The following is a 23,267-nucleotide window of genomic DNA, read 5'->3' as shown; positions in this document are numbered from 1 at the left end:
ATAGAGATATGGCTATTTAGGAGGTATTGCTATTTGAATGGAGAAATCCATGTTTGCTATCTAGTTGTTTTAAAAAAAATGGTGGCGATGTGGCACTAATATGTCCGAATAACAGAAATCCAATCCCAGCCTTTTTTAGTTAAGCACTCAAAGCCTAGGCACGGGCAGGACCAATCTGTCAGTTTCAGCTTCTTCCACATTTGAACGGTTAATTTACAAAACTATCTATTTATTGTAGATACTTCAATTGCTATTTGTTTATATTGCCATTTGTTTACTCCTATGCCAATGTTTATATTATCCTTGCTGTTATTGGTATTCTATCAGTCATCAGCACAAGTGCACTTTACAGCTTTCACTATACTGGAAGGAGTATCAAGGGGCGGGAATATTGGGATCCAGAGACAGGTAACCATAATTATAATCAAGCTTCTATTACTGAGATAACAACTGTTGGAAATGGAGGGAGCTTCCCCGGCCGGGGGTGGGGGCTTGCAGGTGGGGGGGCCGCCATAGAGGTGGTGACAGGTAGAGGGAGATACGGGAAAGGGAGAACAAAACATCCATTTTGGCCCAAAATTCATAATAACATAATTCATAATTCGACAATAGAAATATTTGTTATCTTCATAAAAAGGCACAAAAATCAGAAAATACTAAAAAAAAGTAAGGGTTTTAGAAATTATGATTGAGAATAAGCTCATGAATCTCTATATAAATATATATGTATTTGTCTATATTTTTGCACACCTGGTTATTGAGTAGTTCCTAAGCCCAAATTTCCAACTGTTAACAAATGGTAACTACCCCTTTCCTTCTCAAGATATGGTCATTTTCACTCTACTGTAACAATAAAGCAGGAAAATTCCTTAATTCTAATGCTAAAACATGATTTTAAAACTCCTGCAATTTTTTTTCAAAATGAAAACTCTAAATATATTGGAATATTTAATAATAATAATAATAATAATAATAATAATAATAGTACATTTAGAATATCTTGTTTTTTAATTATATTTGTTGTAACAAATGCTTTATAGAATGCTAAAAATCTACTCCATTTCTGCAAGACAAAACAGAACAAATGCAATCATTTCCAAATTATAATATCTTCTTCTATTGTTCAGGCAATTTCTTTTGCATACTCACAGGCTGTTCGGCTAGATCTTGTGCCTCTTCCATGGATGAGTATATTTTGAAAACTGATCCAATGCACAGGTCTGTCTGTCTTCCTCTGCCGTCTTCAAAGCCTGTTTCAAAAGGTGTTCATGGCTTTAAGTACTTTGGGGAACACTTATCATTGAGGCTATCGGTGACCATAGCCCTGTCTCTAATGGACCATTTTTTAAACATGTGTGGGTTATTGAAAAATAAGAAACCAAATTCACACACGAGGGGAGAAGATGGAAGTACAATATGACCATTAAATTCCAACTCGTAATATATAGGGCAAGATAACAAAAGCAAGTGTATGTGTGCACCCCATGGCACGTGGCACATTCCCTCTGCATTTCTTTGTCAGGCAGTTGCTGCAGGAGAAAACATATTCCATATTTTCAAGAGGTCCACGTGTGAGTCACTCATAAACATACTTCAGGATTACCAGAGTTGCATTAAAATGATGAAAGTCCCGGTCATAGCATTGATGACTGCTTTGATATGATCTAACCTGCTTTAATCGAGAGCATTTATATAACCTGCACACACGTGAGCAGAAACATACGTAAACACCAACCAGGGCAAAAGTTAATAAGAGAATGTTTCAATGATCAGTTTGCTGCCATATTTGCTCCTAAAGATGTCAATTTTTAAATGATCAAACAGTAAAATTTTGAAACTAAAGGCCAAGATTCTTAAGTGATTCATGTACATTGACTTCATTTACTTCTTTGGATTTGGAAAATTCACTGCCACCCAAAAACCACAGCCAAAGGTTGATTCCAGACCCTCCCAGGCAGCAATAGTGGGAGACCAGAACTCCTATCAGAAAGAAACAATCATGAATCCATATCACAGTTTGGAAAAGTTACTTTTTGGGATTCTAACTCCTACTGCCTTATCACACCAGAGCATGGATCCACGTTAAATCCGGTTTCTGCCTCCTGCAGAATTCTGGGGTTTGTAGTTTAGTGAGGCTCAGAACTTGACTAGCGGAGAAGATTAAAGGACCCTCCCCTAAACTACAAACCCCAGAATTCTGCAGGAGGAAGAAACTGGATTCAAAGTGGAGCCATGCTCTAGTGTGATGAGGTCCAAAGTGTGACTATGCTGGTGTGGCTATTCTGAGAGTTAGATTAAAAAATGACATTTCCAAACTCTGCTACACATAAAAGCATTCAATTCTCACTGGATCTTTGATGCAGAACACTTTAACAACAACAATTCTTTATTGATTAGTCAATTTTGACCATATCAAAACATGCAAAAGATACAAAAACATACACACTTGCCCATACATACAATAAAACCATATATGAATACAAGGCATCCCGGCCTACTGGCCTGTCAACCCACTCCTAAATGATTGTGCAACTACAAGATTAAAAGACTAAAAATTGATTCATTCCTTAAAGTAGGTTTGGGCAGGGGCGCAGGTAGGTATAACTAGTAGCATGCCATATTGAGTTTTTAAGTTTGAATTTTGTTGATGCCATCAAGGTCACCTCTCTCTCATCTTCTCACGGATGGCCAGTGCTTTTTTGCATAAAAAGGGTCAATTTTAAAATAGAGTTTTTATCTGAATCCTGTAGGAGGATGTGCAATTTCTCCTTATTCTCTAAATGAGTATGATTCTCCAGCAGAGGCTCTTGGTAGTAAGACCGGATCCTATTGTAGTAGGGACATTTTAAGTAAAAATGTTCCAAGTCCTCCACTTCTGCATCTACCTCACGGCACTCACAGGTTCTCCTCGTGTAGGGAATATTCTGATGTCATCCCAACTTGGACTTAATGTTGAGCTGGTCAAATCTAGCCTGGGTAAAGTTTTCTAATATATAGTGGGAGTATAAAAGAGAGGTAAGGTTCCATGCCCACGTTACATTTAAATTTGGCCAGGTATGGAGTGGCTCTAGCTTGCATTATGATCATTAGATCTTTTCGTGCAGCAATGTCAAGGGCTCTTTGATATACAATTGAGCATACGTTTGCCCCAAAATGTATTAACTCGTGAGGGATGGGGAGCAAAACCTAACCTACTGACTGTGTGACCAAATCTGCTAAGCCAAGATGACCACTCTTTGTGGTTTTCTTGTTCAAGAAGGCATATGGCTGGGAGTCTGTGTGGTTGCATTTGTCTTATTTTGTACTACCAATTGATCTGCCCCTTCAGGATTACGGTGGAAATTGGGGGTACTCTCATCTCTGCTCTCACTGCAGCTGACAGGGATGATCTCTCCACACCTAAGCCAATTTTCAGGTGGTGCAGTTGGAATCTTTCTACCAAATATGCTCACCCCATATTTCAGCTCCATACAAAGTGATGGGGAACACCTTTGCCTTAAGAACCTTCAGAAAGGGGCACAAAGAACCTGGGTAATTGTGGTTGCATAATTTATGAATTGCATTATCAGCTTTTGCAATGCTTAATTTTAGGTGTTGGGTCCATGCCCCAGATGCTGCAAAGTGAAGACCTAAGTATTTAAATGTCCTCACTTGCTCCACTTTGTGCCCATCAAGGTGCCAGCCTTAGCTTTCTTACCAAAAACCATTATTTTGGATTTTTCTTTATTTATAGTGAGGGCACTTTCAGTACAATATTGGCTAAATTCTTGCAGGGACCTCCTTAACCCGACTGGAGTGGTGGATAACAATACTATGTCATCTGCGTATATCAAAATATTTTTCTCCCTATCCATAATCTTTGGACTGTGACATTCTTTCATATTCAAATATTCCATGATATCATTAATATAAAAATTAAAACAGAACGGAGCCAACAAACATCCCTGTCTCACACCCCTAGTTGTAGGTATTCCATTGGAGGCCGCCCCACTGTTATCTAATCTCACTTTAACTGAGGAGTCAACATATAGAGCAATCATAAGCACCAGGAGTCTTTTATCTATGTTGGACTTCAAAAATTTCCTCCAGAGTAACCCTTGGCTTATAGAATCAAAAGCAGTGGACAGGTCTACAAAAGCAACATATAAACTTCTGTTCATTGATGAATATTTGTCAATTACGTGCTGAAGAACAAAAGCATTGTCTATAGTGGAGTAGCCATGCCTAAAGCCTGCTTGTTCTTCTTTTATTATCGAATTATTTTCAGCCCATTCCTCTACTTTGTCCAGTAGGTATCTTGCGTAGATCTTTGCTGCTATGTCAATAAGGCTGATTGGGCAATAATTCCTAGGGTCAGCTTTGACACCTTTCTTCCAAATTGGCACTACAATGCTTAGTTTCCAGCCTGATGGAACAGAACATGCCTTATTTATATGATTGAATAAGCCTGCTAGTAGTTGGGCCCACCAATCTATATTTTGCTTGAACAGTTCTGGCGGTAGAAAGTCTTCACCCGGGGCTTTGTTTGCTTTCAGCCTTGTTATAATTCTTGCGGTGGTGGCCGTGAGGGAAAGGGATCTGCTCCTAAGATTTTTTATTTATTGTGTCATCCGCAACCAGAACATTGTATTACATTTCTAACAGAACAAAACAAACAAACAGATTTTAAAAAACGCAAATTTTGCAAACTTGGTAGCTGATTAAATATCCTTTGACCAGTATCTGGCCACTTGGAGTGCCTCTGGTGTTGCCGCAAGAAGGTCCTCCATCGTGCATGTGGCAGGGCTCAGGTTGCATTGCAGCAGGTGGTCAGCGGTTTGCTCTTCTCCACACTTGTATGTCGTGGATTCAACTTTGTAGCCCCATTTCTTAAGATTGGCTCTGCATCTCGTGGTGCCAGAGCGCAGTCTGTTCAGCACCTTCCAAGTCGCCCAGTCTTCTGTGTGCCCAGGGGGGAGTCTCTCATCTGGTCTCACACACAGATATCCGGGCGTCTCGTAGACGGCTGATTCTCTCGATCCAGAAGCAACCAGAGACGACTTGCTCCTAAGATTGATTCGATGCTTAATTCCTCCGTTCGGGACAGTGATGTGTTGAATAGTTCTGTATAAAAGTCTTCCCATTGGGCCGCTGGAATGGGTGATTCAATATCAAATCGTACTTTCTTTAATTTTTTGGCTATGACATTCCAAAAGAAAATGGAGTTGCGTGTGGAAATTGTCAGTTCAAGATCAGACCATACTTTCATATTATAGCTCTTTTTATCTGCAATCAGTTTTTTATATTGCCATCTAATCTTTAACATATGGGCATGTGTATCTTGAGTTGTGGGTATGTTGGAGTACTCTTATGGCACTTTTCAGTTGCTTCTTTTTTAGTTGGCATTCATAATCAAACCACTTGTTGGAATTTGAAGTGCTCAGTAGTGGTTTTTTATTGGATGTCTCTGTCAGCACCCCCTTTAGTCCATTAACTAAAGAGTTATAAGCATCAAAAACAACCTCAATATTATTTGTCTCCAACTGGATTTCTCTTTTAAGAGGGCCTACTTCTGGAGAGTCGATGATGTCCTTTAGGTGGGTTAGATTAACAAATTTCCATCTAAGTCTTTTATTATATTGTAATTCCAATGTCTGGCTCTCCTGATTGGTGCTAAGTGTGGGCCTTCTAAGGTCAGTCTGCAGGAGGCATCTCACTGTCACAGGTTGGTGATCGCTATCCAATCTGGGAATGACTTCCAAGGGAGTAAACGCTGGCTGGAGTTCCCTGGAAACGCAAATGAAGTCTATAGCATTGCTGGCGTTTGCTGAATGGAAGGTGAATGTGTATATAAATTCCTCATTTAAGCCTCTAAGGATCGTGAGATCAAATTTGTACAGTAGGGCCACCAGTGAGGTTGGTGGGGACGAGGAGCAGGGCCTTCTCAGTGGTGGCCCCTCACCTATGGAACTCACTCCCAGGGGAAATTAGGTCATCAACTTCTCCTTCAGGAGGAAATTAAAAACGTGGTTGTGGGACCAGGCCTTCGGGCAATCTGACAAAGATAAAGATAATTGGACGAATAGGACTGACAGGACTGACAAAGTGGAATTGGAATTTGGACTATGAGATGGCAAACGCTGAGCGTTAATTAGGTGAAATTAGGTTATATTGGTTTTATTGTTGCAGTGCAGAAACTGATTGTTAATTGTTTAATTGCTGCTATATTGTTTTTATTCTATTGTTATGCTGATGCTGGCATCGAATTCTGTCTTTGTAAGCCACCCTGAGTCCCCCTCAGGGTGAGAAGGGCGGGGTAGAAGAAACCGAAATAAATAAATAAATAAATAAATAAATAAATGGAGTTTATACAGCCAATATTTATTTATTTCAGCAAATGTAATTGTAAGGTGTTCAAAATGAAATTTTCAGTAAGCATATTCCTTATATTCCAGCCGTTTCTGGCTTACTGCTCTGATCTCTCTGGATCTGTTATACTATATGTTATAGCCATGGTTTCATTAGTCTCGAGGCTAATGTTACTCTTCTGACAAATTAAACCCCTAGAAATTAACATACGATCTTCTGCTTGATATGCCAGGCCCTACAACTAGCGAGGCACTTGAGAACCTCTGAATGCCTTCACTATAATATCCTAGCAGCAGAGATTATTTCTTGTACCTGTAAAAATGAAGCAATTTGGCTAAAACTCTTTTCTATCCTGCACTGTTTTATATGCATCACTTGCCGTTAAAAAACAACCCTAAAATGTATAATAGGATAAGAAACAAGAATTGGCTGAGACCACAAATAGTACATGAAAACTATGAAGTAATGCTAAAAATTAAATATTTCAATATTTGAAATGTTACAATAATTTTCTTAAATCCTCTAATCTCTTTAACAGCCTGCATTGAGAATGATGTATGATTCACATTACGTAAGGTTAAAAAAACTCAAGCAATTAAAATATAAACTCATTGTAAAACTATGACAACAGATTAACACAGCCATAAATATATTAATTTTATTTTTTTCAAAATTTAAATGTTAATTTGAATTGTATGTTGTTTCAAGGCACTGAATAGTTTCCTATATGTAAAGCTGCCTTGAGTCCCCTTTGAGGTTGAGAAAGGCAGGGTATAAAAAGGGTAAACAAATAAAGAAATGAAATTTGTGCACTGATACACACACACACACACACACACACACACATACATCCATAGACACACACCATATATATTGAGATGAAACCACAAAGTGTTTCTTTCAGGAATGTGAGTAGATTATTGCATCCCAAAATGCTCAAACCATTTACAATATTTAAAAATGTTTTTGCCTGGTACCTACAGTAAAAATTGTGATGCCACACAATCTCTATTGGAAGGGCATTCTGGGGGATTGGATGAAGGTGGAAATGAAGAGGGAAAGGATGTTGGAAGAGTTTAAAGAAATAAAATTATCATGGTTTCATTGTATACAACTAGAACAATGGTTAATAAACTGGAAAAAAAATAATAGAAATGGAAGCCAACTCAATCAATTCGAACAAATAATACAGAAGGGAAGGGCAGTAGAAGAACATGAAAACTTGAGAGGTATAATTAGCAAAATCTATAAGATACTAATTGAAATGAAGGATGGGAAAATAAAAAGAGTACCCTTAAGGAGATTTGGGAAGAGGATTTAGGGATAAAAATAAGTGAAATAGAGTGGCAACAGTTATGGGGACAAAGACATTTAAAAAATTTATCGATACGTGTTAAAGAAAATTATTACAAGTTAATATGGAAGTGGTACTTAACACCGGTAAGAATAGCATATATGAATAAAAACAATTCAACAAATTGTTGGAGAGGGTGTAAAGAATCAGGAACATATATACATATGTGGTGGCAATGTAAATATGTAAATAATTTTTGGGAGAAAGTATTTAGAGAAATAGAAATTATAATGAATATGAAAATAGACAAAAGTCCTAGTATAGCCTTATTATCATTATATACCAATAAGCAACTGAAAAAGGAGGATAAAGAAGCGATAACAAACTTACTAACTATAGCAAGACTGCTCATAGCAAGGAATTGGAAAAAAGAAATGAATATACGAATAGAGGAGTGGAATAAGGAAGCATGGAAAATAGCATTAAATGATAAACTGACATGTATATTAAAGGTTAAAAAAGGTATATGGAAACAAAGTGATTTTGATGCTATATGGGGAAAATTTGTGGTAAATGGATTAAAAAATAAGGAAGGAAAATTACCGTCACAAGAAGAAATGAAATTTTGGACAGATGAAATGTAAGAAATGTGGCTTGAGACGGGTGGAGGGGAGCACTGAGGTGAAAAAAGGGGGGGGGGGGAAGAGAGAAAAGGGGAGGAAATGTCAAAGCAAAACAACAAAACAACATGTTAAAGAGGTTGATGTATAAAATGCAATAGTATGTAATAATTGTGATAAATCAATAAAAAATTTATATAAAAAGAAAAGGAAGGGCATTCTGAAATGAGGAGAGAGTTTACAACAGAGGAAAAAAACCTTTATCTTATGATGTAAAACAACAGAAAAATGTGGGACTACAAATCCCATCAGTCCCATCCAAATTCATGGGAGTTGTAGTCCTTCAAATCTGGATAGCACTGGCCTTTTGATAAAAAAAAAGCACTGAGAGAGAAATGCTTCAGCAAATGATATATCAAATTATTAACATAAATAGTAGGAGTATATACATCACACTGGACCAGGACATCCGAAGCTTTATAAACAAGGTGCTTGTTTATAAAGCTATTGTCCTCACAACCATGCTCTACGCCTGCGAAACGTGGACTGTCTACAAACGTGAAACTCCTGGAACGATTCCATCAGCGCTGCCTCCGGAAAATCCTGCAAATCTCTTGGGAAGACAAGCGGACAAACGTCAGCGTGCTGGAAGAAGCAAAGACCACCAGCAGTGATGGTCCTCTGTCATCAACTCCGCTGGGCCAGCCACGTTGCCCAGATGCCTGACCACCGTCTCCCAAAGCAGTTGATCTACTCAGAACTCAAGAATGGAAAACGGAATGTTGGTGGACAGGAAAAGAGATTTAAAAATGGGCTCAAAGCCAACCTTAAAAACTCTGACATAGACACTGAGAACTGGGAAGCCCTGGCCCTTGAGTGCTCCAGCTGGAGGTCAGCTGTGACCAGCAGTGCTGCAGAATTTGAAGAGGCACGAATGGAGGGTGTAAGAGAGAAAAGTGCCAGGAGGAAGGTGCATCAAGCCAACCCCGACCGAAAGCCTTCCATCTGGAAACCAATGTGGGAGAAGATGCGGGTCAAGAATAGGGCTCCACAGCCACCTACGGATCCACAAGAATACTGATCCTGGAAGACTATCCTACTTGTCCAACGAGGAATCGCCTAAAAAATATATCACACTGAAAATTCTTCGCAGAAGACCTAAAAACAAACTGTTTCACAGAATGGAAGTGTTGATTATTATAAAGCCACACTAGGACTCTATTGAAATTTGTAAGATCACTTATCAGCAATGCGTGGCTGCATTAGGATTTATAAGATTGTTTATGAACAATAATGTCATTTGTGCATTAACACCTGTACGAATGTTTAACAATTTGCCTTCATTTTTAACTATTTTCATTGTAATATAACATTCCATACTAAAGATATTCCCTTGCCTCTTTGAAACCCTAACATTTTGAAGTGGTGGGTTGGGGAAAAAACCGACTTGCATATTTTATGGGAAACTCTGGTCTGAAGAAAACTGGATGTTACAATAATGGTTGCAGTTCCCACAGGAGTATGTGAATTGCACTGCTCTGTAGACGTTGTACTGCAACCCCCAAAAGTGACAACAAACATAAGTAATAGTGATGAATGCTGGGATTTACAACCCATTAACATTTGGAAAGCTAGACATTTCTTTCTCTTGCTGTTCAAGACCCAACAAAGACTCCACAACAAGGTCAGGATGGGAATATTCTCCAAAAGCCTTAAGTACATGCACCAGGTTTTTTAAAAGTGTTTTTCCCCTCTAGCATTGTTTATGAAGAATTAAATTAAATAAGATTCCCATTCCATACAAAGCTGTTTGGTTGTTGTTGCTTTATTCAACTACCAAAAAGGTAATGATGTTCTGATAATTCTGAAAAGAACACCAATGAGTCAGATGCAGACTTAAGTGCTTATTATATAAGGATAATGATCATGCTTAGAGAAAACTCAGAGGCGGCCCTAGGTAATTTTCAACGGTAAGCAAACAGTATTTTGCCCCCACCCCCACGCCCCAATCACTGAATCACTGATATATATTTTCTGTTCGTCGTGGGAGTTCTGAGTACCATATTTGGTTCAATTCCATCATTCGTGGAATTCAGAATGCTCTTTGATTGTAGGTGAACTATACATCCCAGTAACTACAACTTGCATATGTCAAGGTCTATTTCCCCCCAAGAGCGCCCCTGGGCAAAATCAACTATACTGCAAATGCTTACTTTGCGTAATGGGTTGAGCTGTCCCTGAGTAAACTCTGCTAAATCGGATGCAGACTTAATCTTACTTAAGAACAGATCCATTGGGATCAATGGGCCAACTGTGCTAGTACCAAACCAAGACCAGTTGTATGTGTGTACACAACAATGGGAAATACACTGAACACAGGAAACAGAAACACAGCCACCCAAATCCAGACTGCAGTACTCAAACTGAAATTACTACAGGTGAATGTCAAATGTAGGCTGGATCGATGCTGCCATATTATCCAGCATCTGATCTCAGATTATCTACTTTGAACTGGATTATATGAGTCTACACTGCCATATAATCCATTTCAAAGCAGGTAATCTGGGATTATATGGCAGTATAGATGGAGCCGTAGTTGTAAACTCTGTGTTTGTGTGTCAAGGCCATACAATTCCAAACTGTAATAGTTATTATTGTACTGTGTTGTACTATTTTAATATGTAATGATTTGTATCTGTTGTTCTTTTATATGATTGTATTTGATGCGCTGTAAACCGACCTGAGTCCCTCGTTGAGGTTGAGAAGGCCGGTATAGAAAACCTCTAAATAAATAAAATAAATAATAGTTTTTGGAAAATTCGTGTCAACTTACCTCCACACATCAAAGTTCCCTTCCACATAAGAAAATAGAACCACGGGGAAAAAAATAGGTTACAACCATTCCATATTGTCCTTCAATTGAAGCTTCTGCCTCATACCTCCATCCTTCATGCTCCTTTCCTGGCATACAGTACAAAGACAAAGTTCCATGTTATGTTCATACCAATTGTCCAGTTGGGGAATACGGTAAGTCATTAATTGCTCAGCCTCAGAACACTGGCTACTTTCCTAAAACCAACAACCAGGGCCATAGCCAGAAAAAAAATTCGGGGAGGGTTGAAAATTTGGGGGGGGGGGGGGGGTTAGGGTCATGCTGAAGCAAAGAGCACAGCAGGGGGCAGAGCAGCCTTCAATAGCCTGCAGCTCCGCCCCTATCAACCACCTCCACCAAGTCTGGCCTCCTTAATGAGAGCATTCAACACCCCCCCACCCAACTTGGTTGCTTCACTACATCGGCTATTGCTGCAAATAATGACAGTGTGAATAAATTGTCAATTTTTGCTTGAGATAGTGTTTGCAGTTCTGGGGGGACTCTTAATTTTTTGCGTCTCATTGACTTAGCATGGGGATTTGGTTAACCAGTTAAAATTCATGAGTAAACCAGTTTTTTTTAACCTAAAAATTTGGGGGGGGGGGTTCAATGTAAGCACACCCACGGATGCCTACTTAAAATTAAAATCCACTTTACTAAAATATCACTGTACCTGGGTAAACAAATATGGTAGGGCAATTTAATTACAATCATGCCATTATGGACATTAACATTACTTCTACGATGTTCTAATTCTGTTTCAGTTTTTGCTCCCATTGTAAATAAAAATAATAATCTAGATAAATGTATCATGGAAACTATTTTTTTAAAGGAATGTGAATTTGAATATGTCACAAACCACAAACCATTTATATATAATTCCTCTACTTGGCAGAAATTAGTTTCTATAAATGCACAAACTTTTGATTTATTTCTAGTCAGTTTCAGCCCCTTCCACAGAGCGCGCAGCTTCGGGAGGGACGCACATGGAGCGGTGAGGGAGGAAGGGGACACCCGCCTAGCCAGCCAGATCAGCCGAATCAACCCTGGTGATCAATGGGGTGACAGATGTCGCAGCCAGATCACCCTCACATCAATTTGTGAGTTTCTTTTGGTGTTTATTTGAATTTTTATGATTGTTCATCAAACCTTGGGGTATGAGGCATTTCAAGGCCAAATTTGGTGATATTTGGTCGTAGTTTTTCCGTTTTTAAACCACAGACGACGTCCATCTTTTTATATATATATATAGATAATAATACACTTTATTTATATTCCACCTTTCTCCCCTAGGGGACTCAGAGCGGGTTACAGCATTCAGATACATAGGCAAATATTCAATGCCTTTATAATCATATACAATGAGATACACAAACACAAACAAAGGCAGAAGCTTCTTTCATTTCCGGCTTCTGGAGGTGGCGCTCATCGCTGGCTTTGGGGAGGTACACTCCTTAATAATTACTTTAAATAGTATTTAATCTAAACATGATAACACTGAACAATTACTTTTATGTTTGAACTAATCATTACTTATGACCTATTATTACAAGTCTACTGCATGCTCACTGAACATAACATAGGGTAGGTTATCCTATTTCTTTCTGCAAATATTTTGTGGTTTATTCAAATCAAAAAGCAGTTAAAAAATATCTAACCACTCTTTTAAATTGTGTTGAAATAATTATTCTAATTTAGATTTTCTACCAAAAATAGAATAATTTAGAATTGCACTATTTTTTATTAGCAAAACATGTAAGATAGCTAATCTTTTTCCATTTAAGAAGGAATTTTCCACATAGACGCAGACAAGTTTACATATAATTATATCTGGGATGGTTCTAAGTTATCATGGTGTCTTATTGACTGGTATACAGGACTTACGAAGACAGAAATTGTAAGATCATGTTTATATGTCTTTGAAAAATATAATGTCGTTGATAAATGTGAGAATCTCTTTTTTCTAGGAGTAAGCATTTTAATATTCTGACATAATGTGCATCAATTGTTTTGATGTTTACTTTCACTTTTAGTGAAGATCAAAATCAAAAACGCCAAAAATGAGATCAGTCTGGAGGGAAAAACTTATTTAACTGCATTTATTTATTTGTCGTGTCAGGACAACCAGTCAAATTATATTACATTTCTAACAGAATAAAGCAAACAAACAGACAATAAAAAATTTGTGAGTTTGGTAGTTGATTAAATGTCCTTTGACCAGTATCTGGCCACTTGGAGTGCTTCTGGTGTTGCTGCAAGAAGGTCCTCCATTGTGCATGTGGCAGGGCTCAGGTTGCATTGCAGCAGGTGGTCAGTGGTTTGCTCCTCTCCACACTCGCATGTCGAGGATTCCACTTTGTAGCCCCATTTCTGAAGGTTGTCACTGCATCTCGTGGTGCCAGAGCGCAGTCTGTTCAGTGCCTTCCAAGTCGCCCAGTTTTCTGTATGCCCAGGGGGGAGTCTCTCATTTGGTATCAGCCATTGGTTGAGGTTCTGGGTTTGAGCCTGCCACTTTTGGACTCTCGCTTGCTGAGGTGTTCCAGCAAGTGTCTCTGTAGATCTTAGAAAACTATTTCTAGATTTAAGTCGTTGATGTGCTGGCTGATACCCAAACAGGGAATGAGCTGGAGATGTCTCTGACTTGGTCCTTTCACTATTGGCTGCTACTTCCCGGCGGATGTCAGGTGGCGCAATACCGGTTAAGCAGTGTAATTTCTCCAGTGGTGTAGGGCGCAGACACCCCGTGATAATGCGGCATGTCTCATTAAGAGCCACATCCACTGTTTTAGTGTGGTGAGATGTGTTCCACACTGGGCATATATACTCAGCAGCAGAGTAGCACAGCACAAGGGCAGATGTCTTCACTGTATCTGGTTGTGGTCCCCAGGGTGTGCCAGTCAGCTTTCGTATGATATTGTTTCTAGCACCCACTTTTTGCTTGATGTTCCAGAAGTGCTTCTTGTAGGTAAGAGCACGGTCCAGAGTGACTCCCAGGTATTTGGGTGCGCTGCAATGCTCCAGTGGGATTCCTTCTTCAGAGCTCGGGATGCTTCTCTGTTCTTGAGATGAAAGGCACATGTCTGTGTTTTGGATGGGTTGGGGATCAGCTGGTTTCCCCTGTAATAGGCAGTAAGAGCACCTAGAGCTTTGGAGAGCTTCTGTTCTACCATCTCAAAACTCCTTGCTTGAGCAGTAATGCCACGATCATCAGCATAGATGAAACTCTCTGTCCCTTCTGGCAGTGGCTGGTCATTTGTGTAGATGTTGAACATGGATGGAGCAAGCACACTCCCCTGAGGCAGGCCGTTCTTCTGTTTCCGCCATCTGCTTCTCTGGCCCTGGAACTCAACAAAAAAGCTCCTGTTTTGTAGCAGGTTTCCTATGAGGCGGGTGAGATGGTAGTCCTTTGTGATATTATACATTTTTCTCAGGAGGAGGCGGTGGTTCACGGTATCATAGGCTGCTAACAGATCTATGAAGACAGCTCCTGTGATCTGCTGCCTTTCAAAGCCATCTTCTATGTGCTGAGTCAGGTTCAACACTTGTGATGTGCAGCTTTTGCCTTTTCTGAAGCCAGCTTGCTGTGGAATCAGACAGGGGTCTATTTTTTCCATAATTCTATGCAAAATAAGTCTTTCCAGAACTTCGTAGAAGTGGCACAACAGGGAGATTGGTCTGTAGCTTTTTGGGTCATTGCGGTCTTTGCCTGGCTTCAAGATGGCGATGACTCTTGCTTTCCTCCAGATTTTGGGGATCTGACAGGCTGCAGTGCAGTTGTTCATCAGCTCCAGCAGCCAGCGCCTTGCTTTTGGACCAAAGTTTTTGATTTGTTCCATCCGTAGATCATCCAGGCCATTTAACTGTATAATAATAAGCAAGAACACCAGTTCCTCTCTGAACTGTTTTTGTATCAATATCTTTATTATTTGTAATATATTTATAATAATAATATAATAATAACTTTATTTTTATATCCCACCACCATCTCCCCTAGGGGACTTGAGGTGGCTTACAGCCCAAAAATTACAGATAAAAACAAAGACACAAAGACACAAATAAAATCAATCAAATAAAAATAATAAAACATAACACAATTATTATATATTTATATCTTTATTCAAGTCATGCATAAAATTACAGTATATGATTTTGAAACAATTATTCTGTATTAATTATGTAATATTCTGATATAATTTTGGAGTGGTGGACAGATAAATATTAATATTTAAATCAGAATTAGTCACTAATACTGAAAAAAATAACCACCAAAGATGCCCATATGAATGGTGGTATTGTACGCAATACTGTATGTGAATTCTGAACATGAAAAATGTAGTACCCTACTCAGTCATCTGCTTTCCACTATAAAATGCACTACCTGATTGTGAGGATTAGAGTTCTGCACAGGTTACTCCTCTTAATCTGATACGTTTCCAGACGCAATGAGTCACTGGAAGCTAAAAACATCTGTTAGACCACTGCATTAAGTGGGGAGTGGGGCCACTGTAGCAGAGCTAAGTAGGGTCTTTCCATTACCAGATTTCTCGGCTAAGGTTTTAGTTTAATACCCTCTTTAGCATTAGCTAAAACAAGAACAGAACAGTGTTGGCACTCTGAAAACAAATCTTGATGATGGAAAACTAAGTAATTAAAAAATGTTTTCAGCATTTTACTCCATGCCACTCTACAGATGCATCATTAAACCAAACCTTTTCATGTCCACTGTGCAGTTAATGTAGATGCAAATCTTATCTTTCTCATATTAGTAACAGATAAAATGTCCAAAATTCTTCAAAATTCCTAAATGTCTATTTCCATGGAAACTTAGTGGTCTGCTTGCAGATCTAAGGTAATATATTAGTCAGAGGATTCCTCTGTGAACCATTCCAATTAATTAACAATCCCCTCCCCCAACTGTTTAATTGAATGTATTAGACAATTTGTATGTGTTCGCATCTGCCAAATTTATTGAAAGATATCGGAACTCAGAAAGAATCCAAATAACTGTGGTTTATGTTTTATGAGCAGTAAACAAAATTTCCATTGTGTATCATATGTTTAATAAATTGCTTAAACAACGGATTAAAGACAGAGATTTTGTCTCTGAACACTAGTTACTATATTTTAAAATTCAGCAAACACTGTAATACTAACGGAAGCATTTGCTAAATGATGATAAAAGGTTTCATTACATGTTTCACTAATTTAGGCCAGACAAAGTATATATGCTGAATGTTATTCAACTTTTAACTAAAATTTTCTTACTTCGGCTATGGAACTCCCTCCCCAGCAAAATCAGGTTGGCTCCCTCCCTCCTGACCTTCAGAAAGCATGTAAAAACGTGGCTTTGGGACCAAGCCTTTGGCCATTAGTGCAGTGCAATAAGTGATTTTGGAAAATGTGCAATGACAATTGAAATGTCTTTTTGATTATGATCTCGAATTTTGTGGTTTTAATAATGTGCTTTAATATTTGTATGATTTTAAATTCATGATTTAATGTATATGTTTATATTATGTCTGTTGTGTATATGACATCAAATTGTTGCCTTTGTAACAATAAAGAAATTACTAACTTTTTGGCGAAAGTGCTGATTTTACTTCTGTAAATATTAATGTAGGGATTGTTACAGTTGAAAATTCTCAGCATACATTTTAAGCAGCAGAACAAAGAAATATTAATTTATTGTATTAATAAAATATTCAACCATTTTTTCCTTCAGACATTTAAAAAAAGATTTAGTGCAACAGTTACACTTAGAAGGGATTTCTTTCTAGCTTCTTTGAACTGTGTTAAAATAAAATCTCTTGCTTCCTAAAATTTCTTCAGTGAGAAAGGAGAGAAAGAAACTTAGACAAAATAGTTTGAAACTAGCTTCATCTGCATATCAAAATTTGCAAATGTAATAGACCAATGGATTAAGGCTGCATCCCTAGACACATCCCGTTTAGCCTAATGGGGATCCCATATGAAAAGAGATGTATAGAACTGCAGTTTTAAAAGCCTGCACTGTGACAGAAGAGTTCAAAAGGTTAGAGATGTATTGGAACTGAAAACAAAGCAAATGGACAGAAATGAGGGCAAAAGTATGTGTTACCAACATTCTGACTTCAAAAATAAATAGATGAAAAGTGACCATTGAAGATGGCAACCAAGACATGTTCCTAATCTTTTTCCCACCCGGTGCTTTTCCCTATATAATGTGCCCTTTCCAAAGTAATTTTCCTCCCAACGGTAGGAGGAGGGGGGATATTGGTCCCCATGTCATTCTTCTTACAGGAAAAAATGTATTTGACGGGAATTTTGAGAGGGAAAATGATTAGCAAGGAAAGGGTTAAATTATAGGCTTCTTACCTATAACCGTGGTTCCCTCAGTGGTCACCTGTGAATTCGTACATGTGGTATATTCTGCGCCTGCGCAGAGCAACTTCGGAACCTTCTAGAGAATACAAAGACAAATTAATCAAGTCCCACCCACTCCCCACCGGCCCCATAAATAGCCAGTGGGCGGGCCCCAGGCTCCCAGTTCTCTTCTTTCGCCGCCATAGCAGCCAAGAGAAGGAGCCACGACCAGAGGGGAGGACAGGCGGGAATGTACGAATTCACAGGTGACCACTCAGGGAACTATGGTTACAGGTAAGAAACCTATAATTCCCTGATGGGGTCCCTGTGAATTGTACATGTGGTAGACTAGTAAGCTTCTGACCTTGGATGGTGGGCGTCATGCCACCGCAGAAAAGAGGACTGCCCTTCCAAACTCAGCATCTCTTTTGGAGACGACATCCAACTTATAGTGGGAAACGAAGGTAAGCGGCGTCGACCAGGTTGCTGCACGACACACCGTTTCCAGGGAAACTCCTCTCATAAACCCCACAGAAGTGGACGCCGCCCTTGTGGAAGGCCCATAACTTGGGATGGCAGATCTCTGCGAGCCAACTGATACACCAGACACACAGCCAAAACAATCAACAACGACAGCCGATGCGAGGATAACAGAAGGCCTCTAGTGTCTTTCCTGTACTTAACGAACAATCTCGTCGTCTTCCAAAAACTGGCTGTCCTATCAATATAAAAGGCTAGAGCCCTTTATATATAGAGCCCTGCGAACATCAAGCAAATGTAAACAGTGCTCCAACTGAGAAGAGGGGTTCTGAAAAAACGCAGGCAAAACAATTCCCTGCGACATGTGAAACCTGGAAGTCACCTTGGGCAAAAATGCACTGTCCGTACGGAGCACCACCATGTTTTGTGGAATCTAATGTATGGGGCATCCGAACGTAGGGCACATAACTCACTAGCCCACCTAGCCGATGTTATGGCAACTAAAAATGCGGTTTTCCAGGACACGAGAAATATCTGCCATTGCCAGAGGCTCAAAGGGTAGCTTAGTAAGAGAATAGAGTACCAACTCTAGATCCCAGGTAGGTACCACAGGGGCTGCGGACGGTTTAACATTACCAACCCCCCTTAAAAACAGTTTAACCAACGGGTCAACAAAGCAAGAGGGAAGGCCCACCTTCCTTTGAAACCATGAGATAGCAGCTAAATAGCACCTCAATGATGAGGTAGAAAGTCCTGACTCAGATAATGAAACTAAGAAATCTAGGATTACAGAAACTGGGCCAGAGAGTGGGTCCACTCCCCTTGTTGTTGTTGTTCATTCGTTCAGTCGTCTCCGACTCTTCGTGACCTCATGGACCAGTCTACGCCAGAGCTCCCTGTCGGCCGTCACCACCCCCAGCTCCCTCAAGGTCAGTCCAGTCACTTCAAGGATGCCATCCATCCATCTTGCCCTTGGTCGGCCCCTCTTCCTTTTGCCTTCCACTTTCCCCAGCATAATTGTCTTCTCTAGGCTTTCCTGTCTCATGATGTGGCCAAAGTACTTCAACTTTGTCTCTAGTATCCTTCCCTCCAGTGAGCAGTCGGGCTTTATTTCCTGGAGGATGGACTGGTTGGATCTTCTCGCAGTCCAAGGCACTCTCAGCACTTTCCTCCAACACCACAGCTCAAAAGCATCGATCTTCCTTCGCTCAGCCTTCCCTAATGTCCAGCTCTCACATCCGTAGGTTACTACAGGGAATACCATGGCTTTGACTAGGCGGATCTTTGTTGCCAGTCTGATGTCTCTACTCTTCACTATTTTATCGAGACTGGACATTGCTCTCCTCCCAAGAAGTAAGCGACTTCTGATTTCCTGGCCACAGTCTGCATCTGCAGTAATCTTTGCACCAGAAATACAAAGTCTGTCACAGCCTCCACGGTTTCTCCCTCTATTTTCCAGTTGTCAATCATTCTTGTTGCCATAATCTTGGTTTTTTTGACGTTTAGCTGCAACCCGGCTTTTGCGCTTTCTTCTTTCACCTTGATTAGAAGGCTCCTCAGCTCCTCCTCGCTTTCGGCCATCAGGGTGGTGTCATCTGCATATCTGAGGTTGTTAATGTTTCTTCCAGCAATTTTCACCCCAGCTTTGCATTCATCCAGCCCCGCACATCGCATGATGTGTTCTGCATACAAGTTAAAAAGGTTGGGTGAGAGGATGCAGCCTTGCCGTACGCCTTTCCCAATCTTGAACCACTCCCCTTGGGGCTAGGTATTTTGAAATCCGTAACCACTTATATATATAAGATCGTTTCGTAGACTCCTTATGGGCCGCCTCAATGTAGCTCAGGACCAAGTGAGATAGCCCAGAAACAGAAGTCAATGACTGGGGCGGATCTGCCACATGGTCAACTTCAGCCTGGACACCTCTGGATATAGTACTTGGTCTCCCTGGGACAACAGGAGGTCCGGCCTGTCCTCGAGGCGAACAAACTCACCCTTGCACAAGGACAGGAGGGGAGAAAACCACCAAGGAGTGATCAGGATGCAGTCCGCCTGCTCCCTCTGCAGTTTTGCCACCACCCGTAGTAATAGGGGGAAGGGTGAAAACGCGTACAGGAATCTCCCATTCCATCCCATCAGGAAAGCATCCACTAGACAGCCCTGAGACGGATTCTGTACCCGTCTCGCACAGAACAGTACACACTTGGAATTCAGATGTGTGGCAAACAGATCAACCTCTGGAATCCCCCATGTCCTGAACAGACAAGAGGCTACTGCTTGGTTTAGCGACCACTCGTGATGCGCTAAGGGGGAACTGCTTAGCATGTCTGCTATGGTGTTCTCTTCCCCCGGCAGGTGAATGGCTAGCAGGTAAATCTGTCTGTCTATTGAAGAGTGAGTGCTGTTGCACGCTGGGCCTGTGCATAAGACTGTAGACAGGACATAAATTCTGTGTCCCCAACGGGACGCCGGGGCTGCCTCAGATTAAAGGCCTTTGGATTTCCTTAAAACAGAGTCTCTAGATTGCTCAAAGGTTCAACAAAGTTCTTTATTAATGAAAACAAACAGGTACTTTAAGGCTTTCTTAACAGTCTATTGGCTCTCTCTCAATCTTGTCCACAGGGAACAGGCACTATCTTCATAACTGTAACTAATGGGAAAATCCTTAACTTCTAATCTGGGCAGTCTGTCTTTGCCTCTGTTGGCGTGAAGCCCCTATACCCGGTACCAACTGCTTCTGGCTTCCGCGAGTGACCCGTACCAAGCAGAGCTTTGTAGACTTCCAGGGGAAAAGGAGTTCAGGTTTCGGTGATGGCTGACTGAAGTCCCTCAGCAAAGGAGCTGTAGGGCTGTATAACCCCGGTCAAGCTGTGGGCTGTATATCTCCCTGGCCAAGCTGTAGAAGATGAAGCTTTCTACAGGAGCTCTTGGTATTATGTCCTGCATGAAAGGCTTCTCTGTGTGGACTGAACCCAAAACTGGCTCCTATTCCCTCCAAAAACCCAAAAAAGGGGGCGGGACCAGGGAACCTAACTATAATTGACAGGTGGCTTGCCCTATGATTGCAGCCAAAAGAAGCCACCTATCTGCAGAGTCCCTGAAACTTAGGACTACAACAAACATTCAATGCAAAGCAAACAAAATTGGAGCTCCTGGTGCAGTTGTACCTGCACAGAGGTCTAGAGCCGCCTCCACCGAGGCCAAGGGAGATGGTCTGGAGCTCGACACCAGGGCTGGCAATGAAGCCTTTCACACCCTTTTTGAAGGGCTCTGAGGTAAAGTAGAGGCCTGGACTCCATCTTGATGGTCCTTCGGCCTGCTCTTCTTAGCCTTCTTCTTTAGTGAGGGAAGCTTTTTATTGGTCATTTTAGGCACATTAGGGCCCACAACATTATCCCCTTCAGGGACAAGTTTAAGAGAGGCAGATGGCATGAGCACTCTCTCGTAGCTCTCTCTCAGCTCCCTATTTTTCTGTTAAATGCCTGGCATATGACACAGGCTTGTATGAGGTGCCTTTCCCCCAAGCAGGCCAATCACAAGGAATGGCCGTCATTATCTGGAAAGTTGTTAGGGCACTTTGCATAACGCTTGAAAGACGTTGTGGTAGACATCGCATCCACATAAGAACAATAGCCAAAGGGATAGGCAAAAAAGTAGTCAGTCAGTCCGAGTTAATAAAATAGGGCAGTCAAACTGTTAGCTAGTCAGCGAGAAAGGTTCTCTCAAGTGAGAACCTTTCTCGCTGAAGCGGCGGATGAAGTGAACTTGGAGGCTGGGGCCCGCCCACTGTTTATTTATGGGGCTGGAGGGGAGTGGGCGGGACTTGATTAATTTGTCTTTGTATTCTCTAGAAGGTTCCGAAGTTGCTCTGCGCAGGCGCAGAATATACCACATGTACGATTCACAGGGACCACGTCAGGGAACAATCCCTTATGGTCCTCTTCCATTCCCAACAGGATGCTCCTCTTTCATTCCTAACACCAGCTTTCAATAGTTACTTTTAATTTGTTCATTTCTTTTTTTTAAAAAAGAAGAAAACATTACACAGAATTCTGAGTAATATTCAACTGTCTATAAAAGGCAGCGTAAATTTCCGTTTCACTCTTCCCTATGCTACCAGCCGTCACATATTGTTTTTAAATTGTTTTAAATTGTTTTTAAATTGTGTTACATTTTAGCCTGTTCTTGTAAGCCACTCCGAGCCCCAGGGGAGTGGCGGCATATAAGTTTGAAGTATAAATAAATATAAATAAATAAATAAATATCGCAAGATTTACTGAGATTGAACTGACAATGGTTGTTTTTCAAGAAGCTATTTTCACTTAATTAGTCTATCTTCAACACCGACTGGGTTTTCCGCTAATAAGGAACTGACCAATAATGTGCAGATCGCAGAAGCGAAACACAGTGAAAACTCTATATGAAAGCAGCAATATTACCTGCCCGTCTTATCGTAGGATAAAATGATTCAGCATGGAAGAGAATGAGAAATGATAAAAGATCCGTGCCTCTTGCCTGTGATAATGAAGCAAGAGCAAAACTTTTTTTTAAATTTTTTTTATTTGGTTTTTCACACATATCCATCACAGTTCATAAAAGAAGTCAAAAGGAGTGAGAAAAAAAGGGGGGGGTATATAGGTGGGGGGGTAGTATGGGGAGTGGGAGTGAGGGAGATAGGTGGGGTGGAGAAGGAAGAAAAAGGAGAAGAAAAGAAAGCGAAAAGACACTATTGACAAAAAAGAAAAGGTATAAATAAAAGATAGGTGCACTTTGTGTGACTTCCCAAGATCTTCCAAGGGTATCTTGTAATTTGATCTGATGAAAACTTTGGCATTTTCTGCTGTTGACCTTCTCTCGTCCGCGTTGGGTTATATGCAGGACAAGTCTATTATAGTTGGTATTTCCTGTGCTTTCATAAAGTCTACAAAACCTGTCCAGTCTGTTTTCTTCGTTGTTCCGTTTATTCTTTGGGAAAGACTATCCATTTGAATTATTTCGTAAACCTTAATTAACCACTCTTCCCGGTTTGGCGTTTCTTTCTGTTTCCATTTTTTTGCAATCAGGATCCTGGCTGCTGTGCACAGCAGGAAAAGTATTTTGTCTTGGTTTTCATTTAGTTTGATGTTATTGTTAATGCCGAGTAAGTACAGTTCCGGATTCTGCGGATATTTCATGTTTATAATCTTCTGGGATGCTAGATGAATTTCTTTCCAATAGTTTTTTAGGTGTTTACAAGCCCACCATTGATGGAAGAATGTCCCGTTTTCTTTCCCGCATTTCCAACAGTTATTGGCTATGTTTTTGTTGAATT

At 40.4% G+C, this 23,267-nt stretch overlaps 1 protein-coding gene across 8 annotated transcripts in view; it reads right to left on the bottom strand.

The window, feature by feature from the left end:
* Nucleotides 1–23,267, bottom strand: part of LOC137095201 (eyes absent homolog 3-like) — a 129,547-nt gene that overhangs the window by 61,319 nt on the left and 44,961 nt on the right. For 2 of the 8 annotated variants that reach the window (XM_067461588.1, XM_067461593.1), the window contains exons 2-3: nt 11,096–11,223; nt 1,150–1,250 (exon numbers count right to left, since the gene is read on the bottom strand). The exons of 3 other annotated variants lie outside the window; for them this stretch is intronic. In XM_067461588.1, the coding sequence (XP_067317689.1) occupies nt 1,150–1,250; nt 11,096–11,123 (129 nt within the window). In that variant the 5' untranslated portion in view covers nt 11,124–11,223. Of the gene's footprint in view, nt 1–1,149; nt 1,251–11,095; nt 11,224–23,267 lie in introns of those variants that run through there. 3 more of the 8 variants (XM_067461590.1, XM_067461589.1, XM_067461595.1) reach the window with 2 other exon arrangements.

The sequence above is a fragment of the Anolis sagrei genome, chromosome Y (genome assembly GCF_037176765.1).
Source record: "Anolis sagrei isolate rAnoSag1 chromosome Y, rAnoSag1.mat, whole genome shotgun sequence".
Lineage (NCBI taxonomy): Eukaryota > Metazoa > Chordata > Lepidosauria > Squamata > Dactyloidae > Anolis > Anolis sagrei.
Note: the sequence above shows the minus strand (reverse complement) of the source record. Positions and strands in the feature narration are given on the sequence as shown.